An 18,867-nucleotide genomic window follows, 5' to 3' on the forward strand; every position below is an offset into this window, starting at 1 on the left:
TCCTGAGTCAGGAGGGAGCTGGGTTTAAATTTCACTCCAGAGACACAAACTCCAGACTGTCCTTCCAGTGGGGGATTGAGGGAGTGCAGTACTGCCCAACGTGTCATCTCCCAGGTGAAAGGTTATCCCACATATTGTTTTCCTGGCTAATATTTAAATTTCAGCCAATGTCATTAAAACAGAGTCTGGTCACAATCACATGGCTGTTTGTGGGATCTTACTCTGTATGAATTGGCTGCTGCATTTCCTGCATTGCAACAATGACTACACTTCAAAATGTTCTTCATTAGCTGTATATTGAAGTACTGTGGGATATCCTGAGGATTTGAGAGGTGCTATAGAAATGCAAGTTTCTAACATGCAGTAGTCAACAGCTCAGACTGACTCTGTGATGACCAGAGATATATTTTATTGAGATGATGGCACCTGATTGTCATCACAACAGTAACAAAAAGTGTAAACTGTGTTTATTTCTGTTCTCTTTTTGTTCTCACAAAGATTGCTGAACTTTTATTTTCAATGTTAACAGAAGCACCAAATGCTTCAAATTTGAGGATTGTCAGAATGGATAAGACTGCTGGATGTGTGATTGGAGGAGATGAGGTTTACTTACTTTGTGATAAAGTCCAGAAAGGTGAGTTTATTCAGGGAGTGCTGCAGTCATATCTCTCTATGCAGAATATTCACTATTTGTTTATGATGTTTGCTGCTCATTAAGCTTGGCTTGGATTTTGTTATAATTACTCACTTTGTATGTTTGTGTGTATGGCTGTGTACACATTTGTACATGTGTCTGGCCATGTGAACGGATGCAGCCCAATTTTCCATCATCTGGCCTTATGAAACTTTTGTTAACTCTAATATGAATGGGTATTTCCCTAGTCCAGCTGTCTTCCTTTACGTAGATTTCAAATGACTATTATCAGCTTAAAACAAAGGTGTGCATAGTTAAATCCAAATGTGAAGAATCCAGCGAGCAGCCTGTGACAATGATATGACCATTTCCTGGCTAATCTCTTAGCTTCCAATGCTGTTTAAACTTTAACTCTGCCGAAGTCCTGCTTCACGTATCCTTACTCACACCAAGTCCTGTTCCTCTGCTCTCTCATCTATACTGGCAACCACTCCAGCAATGCCTCCGTTTTAAAATTCATATCCTTGTTTTCAAATCTCTCCATGGCCTCATTGCTCTTGTATCTTTATACAACCATCACCTTCTGAGCTCTGTGTACTCCAATTCTGCTCACTAGAGAATCCCCCCTTTTAGCTGCTGCACTGCACACCAGTGGGGAATGTGCTTTCAGTTCTCTGGGACCCAAGTCCTGAATTCCCTCCCTAAATCTCCCACTCCTTTAAGATGCTTCTTAAAACCTGCCTCTTTAGCCCACCTTTTGGTCACCTGTCTTAAAATCTCCTTACGTTGCTCACTGTCAAATTTTATTTAATGCGCTTTGAAAGCATTTAAAAAGATATTTCTTCATTTACGAGATGTGGGCGACGCTGGCTGGCCAGCATTTATTGCCCATCCCTAATTGCCCTTGAGAAGGTGGTGGTGAGCTGCCTTCTTGAATCCCTGCAGTCCCTGAGGTGTAGATACACCCACAGTGCCATTAGAGAGGGAATTTTAGGATTTTGACCCAGTGACAGTGAAGGAACGGCCGATATATTTCCAAGTCAAGATGGATGAGTGACTTGGAGGGGAACCTCCAGGTGGTGGTGTTCCCAGATATCTGCTTCCCTTGTTCTTCTAGTATTGGTGGTAGAAGTCATGGTTTTGGAAGGTGCTTTCTCAGGAGTTTTGGTGAGTTACAGCTGTGCATCTTGTAGATAGTACACAATTTGCGTCAATTCGTGAATATTTAAGGTGGTGGTTGGGGGGGCCAATCAAGTGGGGCTGATTTGTCCTGGATGGTGTTGAGCTTCTTGAGTTTTGTTGGAGCTGCACCCATCCAGGCAAATGGGGAGTATTCCATCACACTCCTGACTTGTGCTTTGGTGATGGTGGATGGGCTTTGGGGAGCCAGGAGGTGAGTTACTCACTGCAGAATGCCTAGTCTCTGACCTGTTCTTGTAGCCACAATATTTATAAGGCTAGTCCAGTTTAGTTTCTGGTCAGTGGCAACTCTAAGGATGTTGATAGTGGGGATGTGAAAGGGAGATGGTATGACACACACTTCTTAGAGAAGGGCATTTCCTGGCGCTTGTTGGCATGAATGTTACTTGCTACTTATCAGCCCAAGTCTAAATGTTGTCCAGGTCTTGCTGCATGTGGGCGTTGACTGCTTCAGTATCTGAGGAGCCACAAATGGTGCTGAACATTGTGCAATCATCTGCAAACATCCCCACTTCTGACCTCCTGATAGAGGGATGGTCATGGAAGAAGCAGCTGAAGATTGTTGGGCCAGTGACACTCCCCTGAGGAACTCCTGCAGAGATAGTTGTTGTGGACAGGTCTAGGAGATGGGGGCTAATTCACCTTATAGCAAAAAGGTCCTTGAGTGCAGTGAATTACCCCTCCTATTTACAATCATTATCCATCCCAATGTACTGTCACAGATACTGTCCATGACTATTAGATAGACTGTTAAATCTCAGTGCATGTTTCTGCATTTCACCACCTAACTCTCTCTCTCTGTGACCGCTCCACTATTGCCTGTGATTGGTTCGAATGGTAGAGACTGGAAGTTTTGAGGAAGTGTTTGGAAATGGTCATTGTCAGAGTTTCCCCAGTGACCACAGGGGAATTTGAGAAGCTAGAATAACTACATCTTGTTGGATTCTTGTCAATGCTATATTTTTGTAACAAGTACAAACCTTTGGAAGATTTTATTTCTATTGAAGGTGATTTTGTTTTGCATATAAAATCAGATTAAATGTATATTATTAATACTTTTTAAAAAAACACACAATTAAACAAATCTGGGACTGTTGTTGGCGAAAATGTGATTGAATTGATGGTGGAGATTGATCACAGTGCAGGGTGAACACTTGGGCTGCCACAAAGATGACTGACTTTTCTTTGAGAACAGTGTCTTTAGTTTCAGATCACGTTCCATTTCCATGTGACTGAAAACAAAACTTCATCTAAACATCACAGAGCCACAGAAACTGACAGTGCAGGAGGAGGACATTTGGCCCATTGTGTCTGTTCTAGCTCCTTGAAGAGCAGTCTTGTTTAGTCCCGAGCTCAACTGTTTAACGCTGCAAGATGCTCATCCTGACAGACCTCTCCAATTCTCTGTGAAAATTATATCTGGAATCAGCCCCAGCATTTTTTCAGATCAAGTGTTCCAGATCCCAACAACTCGGAGTGAAAACAATTCTCCTCTCTCTGAACCTTTTTGCAGTGCTTCTGAATCCGTGAGTCTGCCATTGGCCCACTCTCCAGAAGGAATCGTTTTAGGTTGATCCCATCTATCAAAACCTTGCAACATCTCTCAAATCTCAATCTGGTCACCTCTTAACCTTCCCTGACCTAGGAGAGCAGTCTGAACCTTGCCACCCCCTACCAAGAACTGAAGCCCCTCATTCCAGATAAACCTCCACAATATTCCAGCTGACACCAAGGAACTACAAAGGTTCATGAATGAAACCCAGTCCATCACACAAACCAGCCTCCCATCCATTGACTCTGTCTACCCTTCCTGTTGCCTCGGCAAAGCAGCCGGCATAATTAAGGACCCCACGCACCCCGGACATTCTCTCTTCCACTTTCTTCCATCAGGAAAAAGATACAGAAGTCTGAGGTCACGTACCAACTGACTCAAGAACAGCTTCTTCCCTGCTGCTGTCAGACTTTTGAATGGACCAAACTCTCACTCAGTTGATCTTTCTCTACATCCTATCTATGACTGTAACACTACATTCTGCACTCTCTTGTTTCCTTCTCTATGAACAGAATGCTTTGTCTTTATAGCACATAAGAAACAATACTTTTCACTCTATGGTAATACATGTGACAGTAATAAATCAAATAAAATCAAAACCAAACCAGTGATTTGGAAAGTTCTAGAATGACTCTGTGCCTTAATTTATACACGCAGCCTGACAGTTTAACTTCTTCTATGTAACCAAGCACCTAGTCTCCTGTCTTCAACCCCGCTTCAGGCTTTTTACACCAATTTGAGTAATAATCTTTCTTTATGTTGATCTGCATTTACACAGAGCTCCTTATCTCAAGTGAAGTTCCACATTGAGCAAACTGAGACTCCGTTCTCCCAGTTAGTCCTGCTTCCACACAAATTCACAATCTCAGAGAGGAAAAAATTTTAGAATAAGTATTCTTGGAACTAGTCAAAACTTATGCTTGAAGACTAAGTTGACAGGAAGTGTGTCTGTTTGCAGAGTTTTTTTTTATATCATACGCGCATGTCCAAAAATGTTTCACATTTGAAGAGTTGTCTCTTTTGTTCTGTCAGCTGATCTGGCCAATGATTTGGGTATGTGTTAAAATCCTTTATGGTTCTAAATAGAATTAGCAGTCATTCTGCAACCTGGGAATATATCTCTTCATCCTTTTTAATAGTTTGTTGAGGTGTAAATGTGGTGCTTTTGCTGTTTCCTGTGGGGTTCATGTTCCAGAATCTGATGAGCATTCTCTTTTGGTCAGATGATATCCAGGTTCGGTTCTATGAAGAGGATGAAAATGGTGGAATTTGGGAAGCATTTGGGGACTTTGGTCCAACAGATGTCCATCGGCAGGTTGGCAACTGATTAATCGCATTACTCTTTGCCCTGCTTTCTCTTTACCCTTGATAAGTTTCAGCTTTTTAAAAGTTACTTTGCGGGATGTGGGTGTCGCTGACTAGGCCAGCATTTGTTGTCCATCCCTAATTGCTCTTGAGGTGGTGGTGATGAGTTGCCATCTTGAACCATTGTGGTCCATATGGTGTAGGTACACCCACAGTGCTGTTAGGGAGGGAGTTTCAGGATTTTGATCCAGCGACAGTGAAGGAACAGCAATATATTTCCAAGTTAAGGATGGTGAGTGACTCAGATGGGAACGTCCAGGTGGTGGTGCTCCTGGATATCTGCTGCTCTTGCCCTTTTAGATGGCCGAGGTTGTGGCATCAATATGGCAGATGGAATATAATGTGGATGAATGTGAGATTATCCACTTGGGTGAAAGGAACAGAGGTGCAGAGTATTTCTTAAATGGTGAGAGATTAGAAAGTGTGGATGTACAAAGGGAGCTTGATGTCCTTGTCAATAAGTCACTGAAGGCTAACGTGCAGGTGCAGCAAGCATTTAGAAAGATTAATGAAATGTTAGCCTTTATCACAACAGGATATGAGTACAGCAGGTGCAAAGTCTTGTTTCAATTGTATAGGAGCTAGGTTGGACTGTGGAGTACTATGTGCAGGTCCCCTAACCTCAGAGAATATTATTGCCATAGAGCGAGTACAGTAAAGGTTCATCAGACTTGGTTCCCAGGATGGCAGAACTGGCCTGGGTAAGATGCTCTTTCAGAGAGTCAGTGCAGACTTGTTGGACTGAATGGCCATCCTCTGCATTGGAGGGATTCTATGGATTGTATGGAATGTACATAAAGGGATGATGTGAGGAAAAAGGCATAGAAGTGGATGATCAGACATGATTGTGTTGAATAGTGGAGCAGTCTCGATGGGCTGAATGGTCTGTGTCAACAGGAATAAGTCAGAATCAGAGAAACCCTATAGTGCAGAAAGAGGCCCATCGAGTCTGCACCGACTACAATCCCACCCAGGTCTTACCCCCATATCCCTATACATTTACCCACTAATCCCTCTAACCTAAGCATCTCAGAACACTAAGGGGCAATTTTAGCGCGGCCAATCAACCTAACCCGCACATCTTTGGACTGTGGGAGAAAACTGCAGCAGCCGGCGGAAACCCACGCAGACACGAGGAGAATGTGCAAGCTCCACACAGTGACCCAAGCCAGGAATCAAAGCCAGGGTCCCTGGAGCTGTGAGGCAGCAGTGCTAACCCACTGTGCTACCATGCCACCCTAATTTAGTTTGGATGATGTACATTTTCCACAGAAAGAGCAAAATGTACCGCAGATTTGAGAAATCTGAAATAAAAACAGGAAATGCTGGAAATACTCAGCAGGTCTGGCAACATCTGTGGAGAGAGAAACAGAGATAACACTTCAGGTCAATGATTATTTTTTATCAGAATTGAACAAGTTGAAGTTTAACAGAGATTGAGAAAGGCAAAGGCCTGTGATTGGAGTAGAGATAAAAAGAATGATAGCAACAGGATCAGGAAAGAAACCATTGACTCCCCAGAGGGGCTGAGGCTGCTGTCTGGGGGTAACAGTATCGACAGTGGCCTGACATTGTGCAACTTCCTGTTAGATAGAAAGTAGCTGGTCAAATAGGACGTGCTGCTGTCACACTGGTGAAAAGAAATAAACTGGTGTGTCTGAATCAGGATGGGGCGATAATGGGACAGCGGGAACCCGAGGAACCTTGGCTGTGTGTACACAATAAATAATATACTAATGGAATAAATAATGTTACAAATTTGAAAGGGCGGTTTAATAACTCAGTCTTCCCTCTCAGTTTGCTATAGTTTTCCGAACACCAAAATACCGGGATGTTGACATTTCCAAACCCGCATCCGTGTTTGTGCAACTCCGGAGAAAATCTGATAATGAAACCAGTGAACCAAAGCCATTCACATACTACCCACTGATTAAAGGTAAGATATTTAACATTGCAGTATCGGTTTCAGTCACTCTGCGTCAGGAGGACAGCAGTACAGAGCTGAAGCTAACCCTTTTATCCCCTCAGTCTCTCAGTGAGATCTTGATGAATCTTCAGCCTCCGTTCCAGTTTGTCACAAATCGAATAAATCTGAGTTCACACTGAGCTCCTGGAAACAGAGAATTCCAAACATTCACAATCCTGAATGGTGGGCTTTCCCCTAAATTCAGTCCTAAATAATCAGCCTCTTCTCCTGAGACTCTGAGCTCACCTTCCAGATTTTCCTCATGTCAGTTTTGTTCCAAGTTGGAGAATTTGTTTTAATTTATTGTCATCGTTTGTTGAGAAAGAAAATGGCAATGGTGGGTGGGGGGGGTGCGATGTTCCGACCTCACTGCCCCCGGCCGGAGATCCCGGGAAATATTGTGTGAGCCTAAAAGCTGATTTTGCACCCGGTACCATCGTCCTGGTCCCTTTCTCTGGGCGAAACCCGATCGTGTCCAAGCCTGATTGAAATACATTTAAATATACTTAGCCCATTCGACACCGACTCTCCCAGGATCCTCCGACCCTCGGCTGCGGTGGGAATCATTACTCGCCCCATTGGCGGAGACTAGGTACGATGGCCCATTAGGGTAGGCTCAGAGACTAGTGAAGCCCCTGGGTGGTCAGGGACACGGCTGGGTAGTGGCCAGCTGGTAGTACCAGTTGGACACTGGCAGGGCCAAGGGGCCTGTGCCAGGGGCAATGATGGGAGTGGGGGGAGAGCTACGAGGGGGGGGTTTGTGAAGGCGGAGGGGTTATGTAAGGCAACCCATTGGGAGATCCCCGATGCTCCAATGCCAGTGATCCATATCAGGGAGGGAGTGGGGAAACAAGCCACGACTGAGCGGGAGGAAGTCCCTATGTCTTTGTGGGAGGGGGAGGGGTGGGGAGGTCCCCCAGTGTGCCCTGAGATCGGGGCACCTTCCAAACCGGTACCCATGGCCTTGCAGGGGGGTCACTGACAGCCCCACCCCTCTCAGATCTGGCAAGCAACTCACCACTCTCCCAGAAATGACTGCATGTGGGGCGATTGTGTCTGCTGCAGATTACTCCAGTGTCTCGGTGTTATGACACTTTGTCATTTTTTTGGGAAAATCGTGGCCAATGTCTCACGTCTGCAGTCTGGTGGCTGATCCATTCCCTCCCTGTCCTCACCCTCTCTGTTTCTGTAATCTCCTGCAGCCCCACAACCCTCTGACATCGCTGTACCTTTCCGGTTCTGGCTTCTTGACCATCTCTGATGTTAATTATTGAGCGCTGTGTCTTCAGCTGCCTGAACCCTGAGCTCAGGAATTTCCTTCTAAACCTCTCCATCTCTCAGGAAATCCCTCCCTAAATCCCGCTGTGTCTCTAGAATTCCCTCCCTAAACCCCATTGTGTCTTTGGAATTCCCTCCCTAAATTCTGCTGTGTCTCCCTTTAAGGTATTCCATAAAATTACCCTTGGGCGGCATGGTAGCACAGTGGTTAGCACTGCTGCTTCACAGCGCCAGTGACCTGGGTTCAATTTCTGGTTTGAGTCACTGTCTATGTGGAGTTTGCACGTTCTCCCCATATCTGCATGGGTTTCCTCCGGTCATCTGGTTTCCTCCCACAGTCTGAAAGATGAGCTGGTTAGGGTGCATTGACCCGAACATGTGCCAGAGTGTGTCAACTAGGGGAATTTCACAGAGACTTAACTGCAGTGTTAGTATAAGCCTTACTTGTGACTAATAAATAAACTTTAACTTGCTCTTCAAGTTTATGTTCATGTGTCTTAATATCTCCTTATGTGACTTGGTGTCAGATCCCGTATAATAATTGCTCCTGTGAAGCAGCCTCACATTAATGACATTATGTAAATACAATCGGAAACTGGGCTCAGTCAGAAGTCGTTGTGCAGAACTTTAGTAACAGTTCCTAAAGTGTAGCAACAAATATAATCCTAAACCCTTCAATCATCATGGTCCTTTCAGAGTGAAAGCCAAAAGAATGATGTTTACATGTGAGGTGTTTGTGTACGTTTCTGTGATGTTTGTTCCCTGTTCTCCCCAGACAAGGAAGAAGTACAAAGGAAGCGACTGAAACTTTTGCCGAATTTCTCAGACCATTTTGGAGGTGGAGCAGGTTCAGGTGGAGGTGGACTTTATGGAGGAGGGGGCGGAGCAGGCGGGTGTGAGTATAACATGAGTTACCAGTGAAAAGGCCACTCAGAGGTGGACTTTCATTGACTATCTGAGTAGTAACTTGGTGATATGAGTTGGTGTTTCACTGTATTGGATTAGTCTTTACTGCATTCTGTTTGTGATTAGCGGAAGCACATATTGAAAGTTCAGGTGTACATTGTCCATACGCTACAATCCACTCATTGTAATGAAATAAAATCTATCCAGATTCCTGTAGGTCTGAGCTCTGGACCCAGAGTGAAATTTCATCGATTTCAATAAATATTTTATCAATTGTTGTTCACAGAATTCCACAGGATATATGACACAGAAACAGGCCATTCGGCCCAACCTGGTGTTTATGCTCCACACAAACCTCCTCCCATTCTTCCTCATCCAAATCTACCTTCCTAATTCCTTTCTTCCCCTCTCCCTCATATCCTCTGAAACATATCAATACTATTCACTTCAACCACTTTCTGTAGTAGCAAGTTACACATGTTGGGTAAAGAGGATTATTCCTAATTCCCTGTTAGATTTCTTGGTGACTATCTGATACTGACGGCCTCTAGTTCTATTCTTCCCCGCAAGAGGAAACATTCTCTCTGTATTCACTCTATTGAAACCTTTCATCATTTTAGTCCCTTCTATTAGAGATCTTTGAGTCACCCCCTTAAGGGAAGAGGGACCCTGCCTTTCCATCTTTTCCTGATATGTGACTCTATGCCACTCTGATCTTGTCCATGTAAATCTGTTTTGCAAGCTCTCAGTTCCTCATTGGAATCTGGTTTGGGCAGATTGGTATTGGTTGTTGGGTAACTCTCAGTAAGGAATGCAAATATCTGAACCAATAGGACAGTGTGTTCAAGTCGATTGAAGAGAAGCTAAATAAATGTCTGTTTTCTGGATATTGCCTCCACTTTCCCTGGTGTTTGACAGAAGATTGGGATAGTTAGTGTTGGGGAGTCAGGAAGGCGCCAGAGGGAAGACGAGGAACTGGGAAGGAACCTGGAGGGGTCAGGAAGATGCCTGGGGCGGGGGGCGGAGCCCGGAAGTTGTTGCTAAGGTGCAGGTTGAGTTGTATCACTGTAATATGAGACTGGGTTAATTCACTGCTCTTATCAATTTCCATTCTGTTTTTTTTTGTTTTTCCAGGTTCCAATTACTTTGCTGGATTTCAAGGATATTCCAATTATGGAAATTACCCATATCCCCCCGGAGCAACAAACTCCAGCACAGGAATGAAGCACGGTAAAATTGCAGCATTGAATTCAACAATAAACAGAGAACGCATTTTAGAGTTTCTGCTAAATATTCAGTGAGCTGTACGGGGCTGTGAATGGGGGGGGGGAGTACGGGGCTGTGAATGGGGGGGGTACGGGATTGTGAATGGGGGGGGGGTACGGGATTGTGAATGGGGGGGGTACGGGATTGTGAATGGGGGGGGGGTACGGGGCTGTGAATGGGGGGGGTACAGGGCTGTGAATGGGGGGGGGTACGGGGCTGTGAATGGGGGGGAGTACGGGGTTGTGAATGGGGGGGGTGTACGGGGCTGTGAATGGGGAGGGAGTATGGGACTTTGACACGGGGGGGTATACGGGGCTGTGAATGGGGGGAGTACGGGGCTGTGAATGGGGGGGGTACGGGATTGTGAATGGGGGGGGGTACGGGATTGTGAATGGGGGGGGTATACGGGGCTGTGAATGAGTGGGGGGGTACGGGGCTGTGAATGGGGGGAGTACGGGATTGTGAATGGGGGGGGTACGGGGCTGTGAATGGGGGGGTACGGGGCTGTGAATGGGGGGGGTACGGGGCTGTGAATGGGGGGGGGTACGGGGCTGTGAATGGGGAGGGAGTATGGGACTTTGACACGGGGGGGTATACGGGGCTGTGAATGGGGGGAGTACGGGGCTGTGAATGGGGGGGGTACGGGATTGTGAATGGGGGGGGGTACGGGATTGTGAATGGGGGGGGTATACGGGGCTGTGAATGAGTGGGGGGGTACGGGGCTGTGAATGGGGGGAGTACGGGATTGTGAATGGGGGGGGTACGGGGCTGTGAATGGGGGGGTACGGGGCTGTGAATGGGGGGGGTACGGGGCTGTGAATGGGGGGGGGTACGGGGCTGTGAATGGGGGGAGGTACGGGGCTGTGAATGGGGGGGAGTACGGGGCTGTGAATGGGGGGGGTACGGGATTGTGAATGGGGGGGGTTTAGTGTTACGAATGGGGGTTTGTGTTTCATCTTCCCCATTCCCCGCCACTTTGACCTCACTGACCTTTACAATGGGGGCCAGAAATTACCACTGACCAACACTCTGACCGTTCGTGTCTCTGAGCCACAGGGAAGTCTCCAAATGTGAAGTTGCATTTTACTGGGCACATTCCCAGGTTCTCCCCCAATGGGGTGGATCCACTTACCCAAATTCAGGAGCATGGGCACTGATTGGCTGTGAGAGGTTTGCAAATGTGTTCAGGGACCAGGGAATTAACCAATCAAAATGAACAAACAGGCAGATTAAACTGGGCTGCAGAAATGGTGTTGGGGGTGGGATGAAATTGAGGATGGTGATCAAGACAAAGATCCATTAATTGAGGCAATGTACAAGAGTGAAGGATTGGTGGCGAATCTTTAGCAATCACTGGTTCATCCCGATCGTGTCCAATTCTGGCCACAGCACTGAAGGACAATCAGGGTCTTATAGATTTACCGGAATGGGATCAGGAATGTCATTATGGGGAGAGATTGGAGAAGCTGGGATTGTTTTCCTTAAAGCAGAAAACCGTAAAGAGAATTATTAACAGCGGCTTTAACATCCGTGTGGGGGTTTTAATCTAACAAATCTGAGAAACTGTATCCTGTGGTAAGTGGGACAGGAATTGGAGGAGACAGATTTAAGGTGATTGCCAGAAAAATCAAAGGGTAGAGATTTTTTCAGACGGTAAGTTGTTGTGATCTGGAATTCTGTGTTTGAAAAGGCGGTGGAAGCAGTTTTATCCCTGGCCTATCCAGCAAAGCCCACAATAAATAAAAAAGAAAATGATTGTCTAATTGGATCAAAACTTGAAAGGAGAACATTTTGGGACAATGGGGGAAGAACAGGAGAGGAATGGGATAGTTTTCAAAGAGCAGGCACAGGCATGATGGGTCAAATGGCCTCTTTCTGTGGTGTAGAAATTTAGACACAATCCACATCTCAGTCTCCCTGCTGTGACCCCCTGGCTGACCCATTATTAAATAACAATTTGGTTTTATTTCTGATGCTGAGGGAATGAAGAATTTCACTGGTTGTAGACTTTTGCTTAACTCTTGGCGTTTCTGTTCAAAATCTTCTTTTGATTCTTTGGAAATACAGCATTCAGGAGTTAGCTTCACTAAAGACACTTTGATTCTGTTGCAGCTTCCAATTACCCAACTGAACATCACAACAATGATGTGGTATTGGCTGAGAATCCCTCACCCAGTAACCAGCCCACAGCTGAATCCACAGAGTTTAACTCCGATGCTGCAGGTTCAACAGAATCAGGTGAAGAACTTCAAGAAGCAAGTAAGTAACTGTGCTTTAGTGACAAAAATGAAAAGAGCAGCCTTTTTATTAATACTTTCAGTTGGAGTAATTTCAGTTGAATACATTCTGTAAGATTAAATTTGGCTGTAAAAGCAAGAGGAATTCTAAACATCTTCCCAGCCAGCACCATCATGGAGGTTACCATTGGCCAGAAACTTCACTGGACTTTTAACTCTGCCTGATCAGAGCATTTCCAGCAGTTTCTCTTTATTTCTGATTTCCAGAATCTGTGATATTCAGCTTTTCCAAAAACCCAGCGCTGGGGTCTGTAGCGACGCAGCGCCAAGGTTTAACAGCCAATGTCTCGCTTTGGGAGAGAAACTATCAAAAGCGCAATGTTCAGTGTAAGATATTTGCACAATACAATGCTTGTCTGTTACTGAAAGTAATGGTGATTGATGTGTGCGGTGCCTGGTTTTAGCTCAATATTTCCTGGAGAAAGCCTTGACGCTGGCTGAGCGACACGCGAGTGCCCTTCTGGACTATTCCGCAACTGGTGACGCCAAGATGTTGCTGGCTGTTCAACGCCACCTCACAGCAGTGCAAGACCAGAATGGAGATACGTGAGTTGTTGAGAAGTCTTGTTTCTTGGCGATGTAACTCACTGCAGAGAGCATTGAAGTCTGTTTGGCGGCTCCAGTTAATATCCAATAGAATCTTTTAACAATGAAACAGGCAATTCAGCCCATCAGATTCTACACCAGTATTTATTCTCTACACAAACTACATTCTGCAAACTCAAACACTTCACAGGCAATGAAATACTTCTGAATGTAGTCACTATTGTAAGATAGAAACATAGCAGTCAATTTTGCACCAGAAGACCCCACAAAAAACAATTAAATAATCGGATAATCAGTTTTCCCACAACAAAAACAATCAGCAGGATAGTCGGAGAATTTCTCTGCTCCTTTTCAAAGCTGTGTCCAGGGATCCTTCCTGGCCACTGAAGAGAGAGGAACATCTCACCTCTGACAGTGCGGCGCTCCCTCGGCACTGACCCTCTGACAGTGCGGCGCTCCCTCAGCACTGGCCCTCTGACAGTGCGGCGCTCCCTCAGCACTGGCCCTCTGACAGTGCGGCGCTCCCTCAGCACTGGCCCTCTGACAGTGCGGCGCTCCCTCAGCACTGGCCCTCTGACAGTGCGGCGCTCCCTCAGCACTGGCCCTCTGACAGTGCGGCGCTCCCTCAGCACTGGCCCTCTGACAGTGCGGCGCTCCCTCAGCACTGGCCCTCTGACAGTGCGGCGCTCCCTCAGCACTGGCCCTCTGACAGTGCGGCGCTCCCTCAGCACTGGCCCTCTGACAGTGCGGCGCTCCCTCAGCACTGGCCCTCTGACAGTGCGGCGCTCCCTCAGCACTGGCCCTCTGACAGTGCGGCGCTCCCTCAGCACTGGCCCTCTGACAGTGCGGCGCTCCCTCAGCACTGGCCCTCTGACAGTGCGGCGCTCCCTCAGCACTGGCCCTCTGACAGTGCGGCGCTCCCTCAGCACTGGCCCTCTGACAGTGCGGCGCTCCCTCAGCACTGGCCCTCTGACAGTGCGGCGCTCCCTCAGCACTGGCCCTCTGACAGTGCGGCGCTCCCTCAGCACTGGCCCTCTGACAGTGCGGCGCTCCCTCAGCACTGGCCCTCTGACAGTGCGGCGCTCCCTCAGCACTGGCCCTCTGACAGTGCGGCGCTCCCTCAGCACTGGCCCTCTGACAGTGCGGCGCTCCCTCAGCACTGGCCCTCTGACAGTGCGGCGCTCCCTCAGCACTGGCCCTCTGACAGTGCGGCGCTCCCTCAGCACTGGCCCTCTGACAGTGCGGCGCTCCCTCAGCACTGGCCCTCTGACAGTGCGGCGCTCCCTCAGCACTGGCCCTCTGACAGTGCGGCGCTCCCTCAGCACTGGCCCTCTGACAGTGCGGCGCTCCCTCAGCACTGGCCCTCTGACAGTGCGGCGCTCCCTCAGCACTGGCCCTCTGACAGTGCGGCGCTCCCTCAGCACTGGCCCTCTGACAGTGCGGCGCTCCCTCAGCACTGGCCCTCTGACAGTGCGGCGCTCCCTCAGCACTGGCCCTCTGACAGTGCGGCGCTCCCTCAGCACTGGCCCTCTGACAGTGCGGCGCTCCCTCAGCACTGGCCCTCTGACAGTGCGGCGCTCCCTCAGCACTGGCCCTCTGACAGTGCGGCGCTCCCTCAGCACTGGCCCTCTGACAGTGCGGCGCTCCCTCAGCACTGGCCCTCTGACAGTGCGGCGCTCCCTCAGCACTGGCCCTCTGACAGTGCGGCGCTCCCTCAGCACTGGCCCTCTGACAGTGCGGCGCTCCCTCAGCACTGGCCCTCTGACAGTGCGGCGCTCCCTCAGCACTGGCCCTCTGACAGTGCGGCGCTCCCTCAGCACTGGCCCTCTGACAGTGCGGCGCTCCCTCAGCACTGGCCCTCTGACAGTGCGGCGCTCCCTCAGCACTGGCCCTCTGACAGTGCGGCGCTCCCTCAGCACTGGCCCTCTGACAGTGCGGCGCTCCCTCAGCACTGGCCCTCTGACAGTGCGGCGCTCCCTCAGCACTGGCCCTCTGACAGTGCGGCGCTCCCTCAGCACTGGCCCTCTGACAGTGCGGCGCTCCCTCAGCACTGGCCTTCTGACAGTGCGGCGCTCCCTCAGCACTGGCCCTCTGACAGTGCGGCGCTCCCTCAGCACTGGCCCTCTGACAGTGCGGCGCTCCCTCAGCACTGGCCCTCTGACAGTGCGGCGCTCCCTCAGCACTGGCCCTCTGACAGTGCGGCGCTCCCTCAGCACTGGCCCTCTGACAGTGCGGCGCTCCCTCAGCACTGGCCCTCTGACAGTGCGGCGCTCCCTCAGCACTGGCCCTCTGACAGTGCGGCGCTCCCTCAGCACTGGCCCTCTGACAGTGCGGCGCTCCCTCAGCACTGGCCCTCTGACAGTGCGGCGCTCCCTCAGCACTGGCCCTCTGACAGTGCGGCGCTCCCTCAGCACTGGCCCTCTGACAGTGCGGCGCTCCCTCAGCACTGGCCCTCTGACAGTGCGGCGCTCCCTCAGCACTGGCCCTCTGACAGTGCGGCGCTCCCTCAGCACTGGCCCTCTGACAGTGCGGCGCTCCCTCAGCGGTGGCCCTCTGACAGTGCGGCGCTCCCTCAGCGGTGGCCCTCTGACAGTGCGGCGCTCCCTCAGCGGTGGCCCTCTGACAGTGCGGCGCTCCCTCAGCGGTGGCCCTCTGACAGTGCGGCGCTCCCTCAGCGGTGGCCCTCTGACAGTGCGGCGCTCCCTCAGCGGTGGCCCTCTGACAGTGCGGCGCTCCCTCAGCGGTGGCACCGTGAGTGTCAATCTTGCTTCCGGGCTCAGGTGTCTGGAGCAGGACCTGAACTCTCCTAGACCCCATTTTAACCCTAAATCCCACATCATTCCCACTTTGGGAGCTGTGTCAGGGTCAATAAAATCATACCTTTACAGCTTCCTTAACATAAGCAAGTTCTCAAATAATTACAAAAAAAAAACCTTGAAATAAAGCGCCCCAGAATATTGTACAATCCGACCATTTTTAGTTGTTTTTTCTCGAGGTTAATCTTATTAGTTCCGTCTCCCCTCAGAATGATAAATGAAGTAAGATTTGAGAAAGGAGTGTGGAAGTTTCCAGTATCACAACTGGAATTAAACATTTAAACCTCGTCATGGACAACCTTGGTGTTCAAATCTCCCTTCAGCACCCAGATGATTGGATGGTTCTCTTTGCTGTCTCACCTGTTCCAGTCACAGGTCAGCGGTTTTTGGCCACAATAGGAACTGTTAGAGTGAGTTAGTGAATTGTCTGAACCAGAAAACCGTGGAAGATGAGAAAGGATTTATTAAATTGCAAAGTGCAAGGATTGGCTGGTGAAGCGTTGTGTGTGGTTTTACTGATAAAATCTAACTGGAATGTTCTTTAGTACGGAGACCAGCTTCGAATGGTGGAGACAGTAGATATTGCTGATGGAAAACCAGATATAATTCTACAGAAGGGACAACTGGATAAATCCAAGGAGAAATGGTCATAGGAAATAGGAGCAGGAGCAGACCATTCAGCCCATCGAGCCTCCTCCACCATTCAATGCAATCATACATGTTCTTGCACCTCAGTCCCACTTTCCCACCCACTCCCATAACCATTGACTCGCTATCTGTCCGTCTCGGCCTTAAATACATCGAGCAAGGGAACATTTACAACTCTCTCAGATAGAGAATTTGAATTCACAATCCTCTGAGTGAAATTGTTTCTCTTTCTAGACTGCAAATTTCCTCCTTTTTTAACATCAAAATTGTTCAATCAATTCAAATACAGATTGAGAACAGGCAAATAGCTCTAAGATTTCAAACGGAGTGCCGAAAGACTTAAATTGTTTGTATTACCCAGAAATACCGACTCACTCAGCCAGAATGTACAAACTATAAAGATTGCCGCAATGATTGATTTTCCTGTGTCTCTTTGTTCTAACTCAGGGCTTTACATCTCGCAATTATTCATCTCCAACCTGTGGTGGCTAAACACCTTCTACAAGTTATTGTTAGCCTCCCTGGGCAAGATATCATCAACATGAGGAATGATCTTTATCAGGTACATTTTATTCCTTATTGAGCCTTCACTGGCTCATGAGCTGCATAATGAGAATGTTTTGATTCAGCTACTTGTTAGAATTCAGCAGTTGGATTTCAAACAGATGATTAATTTGATTCTTGAAATGAAAATTCTTGACGACCAGATTGTCTGACACTTTCTATCTGGTTAATATCGCTGTTTAAATAATAATCTGTATTTACATGCTGGATCCCTTTAAAAAATCCAAATGGCTTTAATCTTTCTGTTCAATCATGTGTTTAGTACAGTGGATGTAATGCCTCACCAGTATAACTCAAAGCTAGCGTAAAATCAACAAGTTTATAACACAGAGCAGGCCATTCAGCCCATCTGGTCTGTGCAGAATTGTTGTTTGAGCAATTCCAAACTAATCCCACTGCCCCTCATTCTCTCCCCACAGTCTTTTATCAATCTCCAAACTAATCCTATTAGGAGGCTATTAGGAGTGAATTAGGAAGCATAGATTGGACTAGGAGGTTACAGGGACTGGGAACGTCCGAAATGTGGAGTTTTTTCAAGGAGCAGCTACTGCGAGTCCTTGATAGGTATGTCCCTGTCAGGCATGGAGGAATTGGTAGATCTAGGGAACCGTGGTGCACTAAAAGAGTTGAGTCGATGGTTAAAAAGAAAAAGGAGGCTTATGTTCGGATGAGATTTGAGGGCTCAGGTAGTGCACTAGAAAGCTTTAGATTGGCTAGGAGGGAGTTGAAGAGGGAGTTAAGAAGGGCTAAAAGAGGACATGAGAAGATCTTGGCTGATGGGATTAAGGAGAATCCTAAGGCATTCTATAGGTATGTCAGGAACAGAAGGTTGGTCAGGGCAAGATTAGGGCCAGTTACAGACAGCAGAGGGAAGTTGTGTGTGGAACCGGAGGAGATTGGAGAAGCATTGAACCAATATTTCTCTTCGGTGTTCACGCAGGGGGACATGAATATAGCTGAGGAGGACACTGGGTTGCAGGGGTGTAAAATAGACAGTATTACGGTTGATAAGGGGGATGTGCTGGATATTCTTGAGGGGCTGAAAATAGATAAGTCCCCTGGTCCGGATGGGATCTACCCTAGGATTCTCTGGGAGGCTAGAGAGGTGATTGCAGAGCCTCTGGCTCTGATCTTCAGGTCATCATTGGTCTCTGGTGTAGTCCCGGAGGATTGGAGGATAGCGAATGTTGTCCCATTGTTTAAGAAGGGGAACAGAGACTTTGCCGGGAATTATAGACCGGTGAGTCTTACTTCTGTTGTGGGCAAGGTTTTAGAAAAAATTATTAGGGATAGGATTTATAGTTATTTGGAGTGTAATGAATTGATTAGAAATAGTCAGCATGGTTTTGTAGCGGGTAGGTCGTGCCTTACTAACCTTATTGAGGTTTTTGAGAAGGTGACCAAAGAGGTGGATGGGGGCAAGGCAGTTGACGTGTTATATATGGATTTTAGTAAGGCGTTCGATAAGGTTCACCATGGTAGGCTTCTGCAGAAAATGCAGATGTATGGGATTGTGGGTAATCTAAGAAGTTGGATCAGGAATTGGCTATCAGATAAGAGACAGAGGGTGGTGGTTGATGGTAAATATTCATCATGGAGTTCAGTTACGAGTGGTGTGCCTCAGGGATCTGTTTTGGGGCCACTGTTGTTTGTAATCTTTATTAATGAGCTGGATGAGGGTATAGTTGGGTGGATTAGTAAATTTGCTGATGACACCAAAGTCGGAGGTGTGGTAGATTGTGAGGAAGGGTGTCATAGTCTGCAGGGAGACTTAGACAGGTTGCAGAGCTGGGCCGAGAGGTGGCGGATGGAATTTAATGCGGAGAAGT

General features: G+C 47.9%; 1 protein-coding gene across 2 annotated transcripts in view; it reads left to right on the forward strand.

Moving 5' to 3' along the window:
- nfkb1 (nuclear factor of kappa light polypeptide gene enhancer in B-cells 1) overlaps positions 1–18,867 on the forward strand; it is an 82,736-nt gene that overhangs the window by 46,467 nt on the left and 17,402 nt on the right. For both annotated transcript variants that reach the window (XM_080196227.1, XM_080196235.1), the window contains exons 9-16: positions 530–634; positions 4,610–4,701; positions 6,549–6,687; positions 8,771–8,890; positions 10,036–10,131; positions 12,280–12,426; positions 12,869–13,010; positions 16,922–17,036. In XM_080196227.1, coding sequence (XP_080052353.1) covers positions 530–634; positions 4,610–4,701; positions 6,549–6,687; positions 8,771–8,890; positions 10,036–10,131; positions 12,280–12,426; positions 12,869–13,010; positions 16,922–17,036 — 956 coding nt within the window. The remainder of the gene's footprint in view (positions 1–529; positions 635–4,609; positions 4,702–6,548; positions 6,688–8,770; positions 8,891–10,035; positions 10,132–12,279; positions 12,427–12,868; positions 13,011–16,921; positions 17,037–18,867) is intronic.

The sequence above is a fragment of the Carcharhinus amblyrhynchos genome, chromosome 1 (assembly GCF_965287045.1).
Source record: "Carcharhinus amblyrhynchos chromosome 1, sCarAmb.v2.hapA, whole genome shotgun sequence".
NCBI classification, from domain to species: Eukaryota; Metazoa; Chordata; class Chondrichthyes; order Carcharhiniformes; family Carcharhinidae; genus Carcharhinus; species Carcharhinus amblyrhynchos.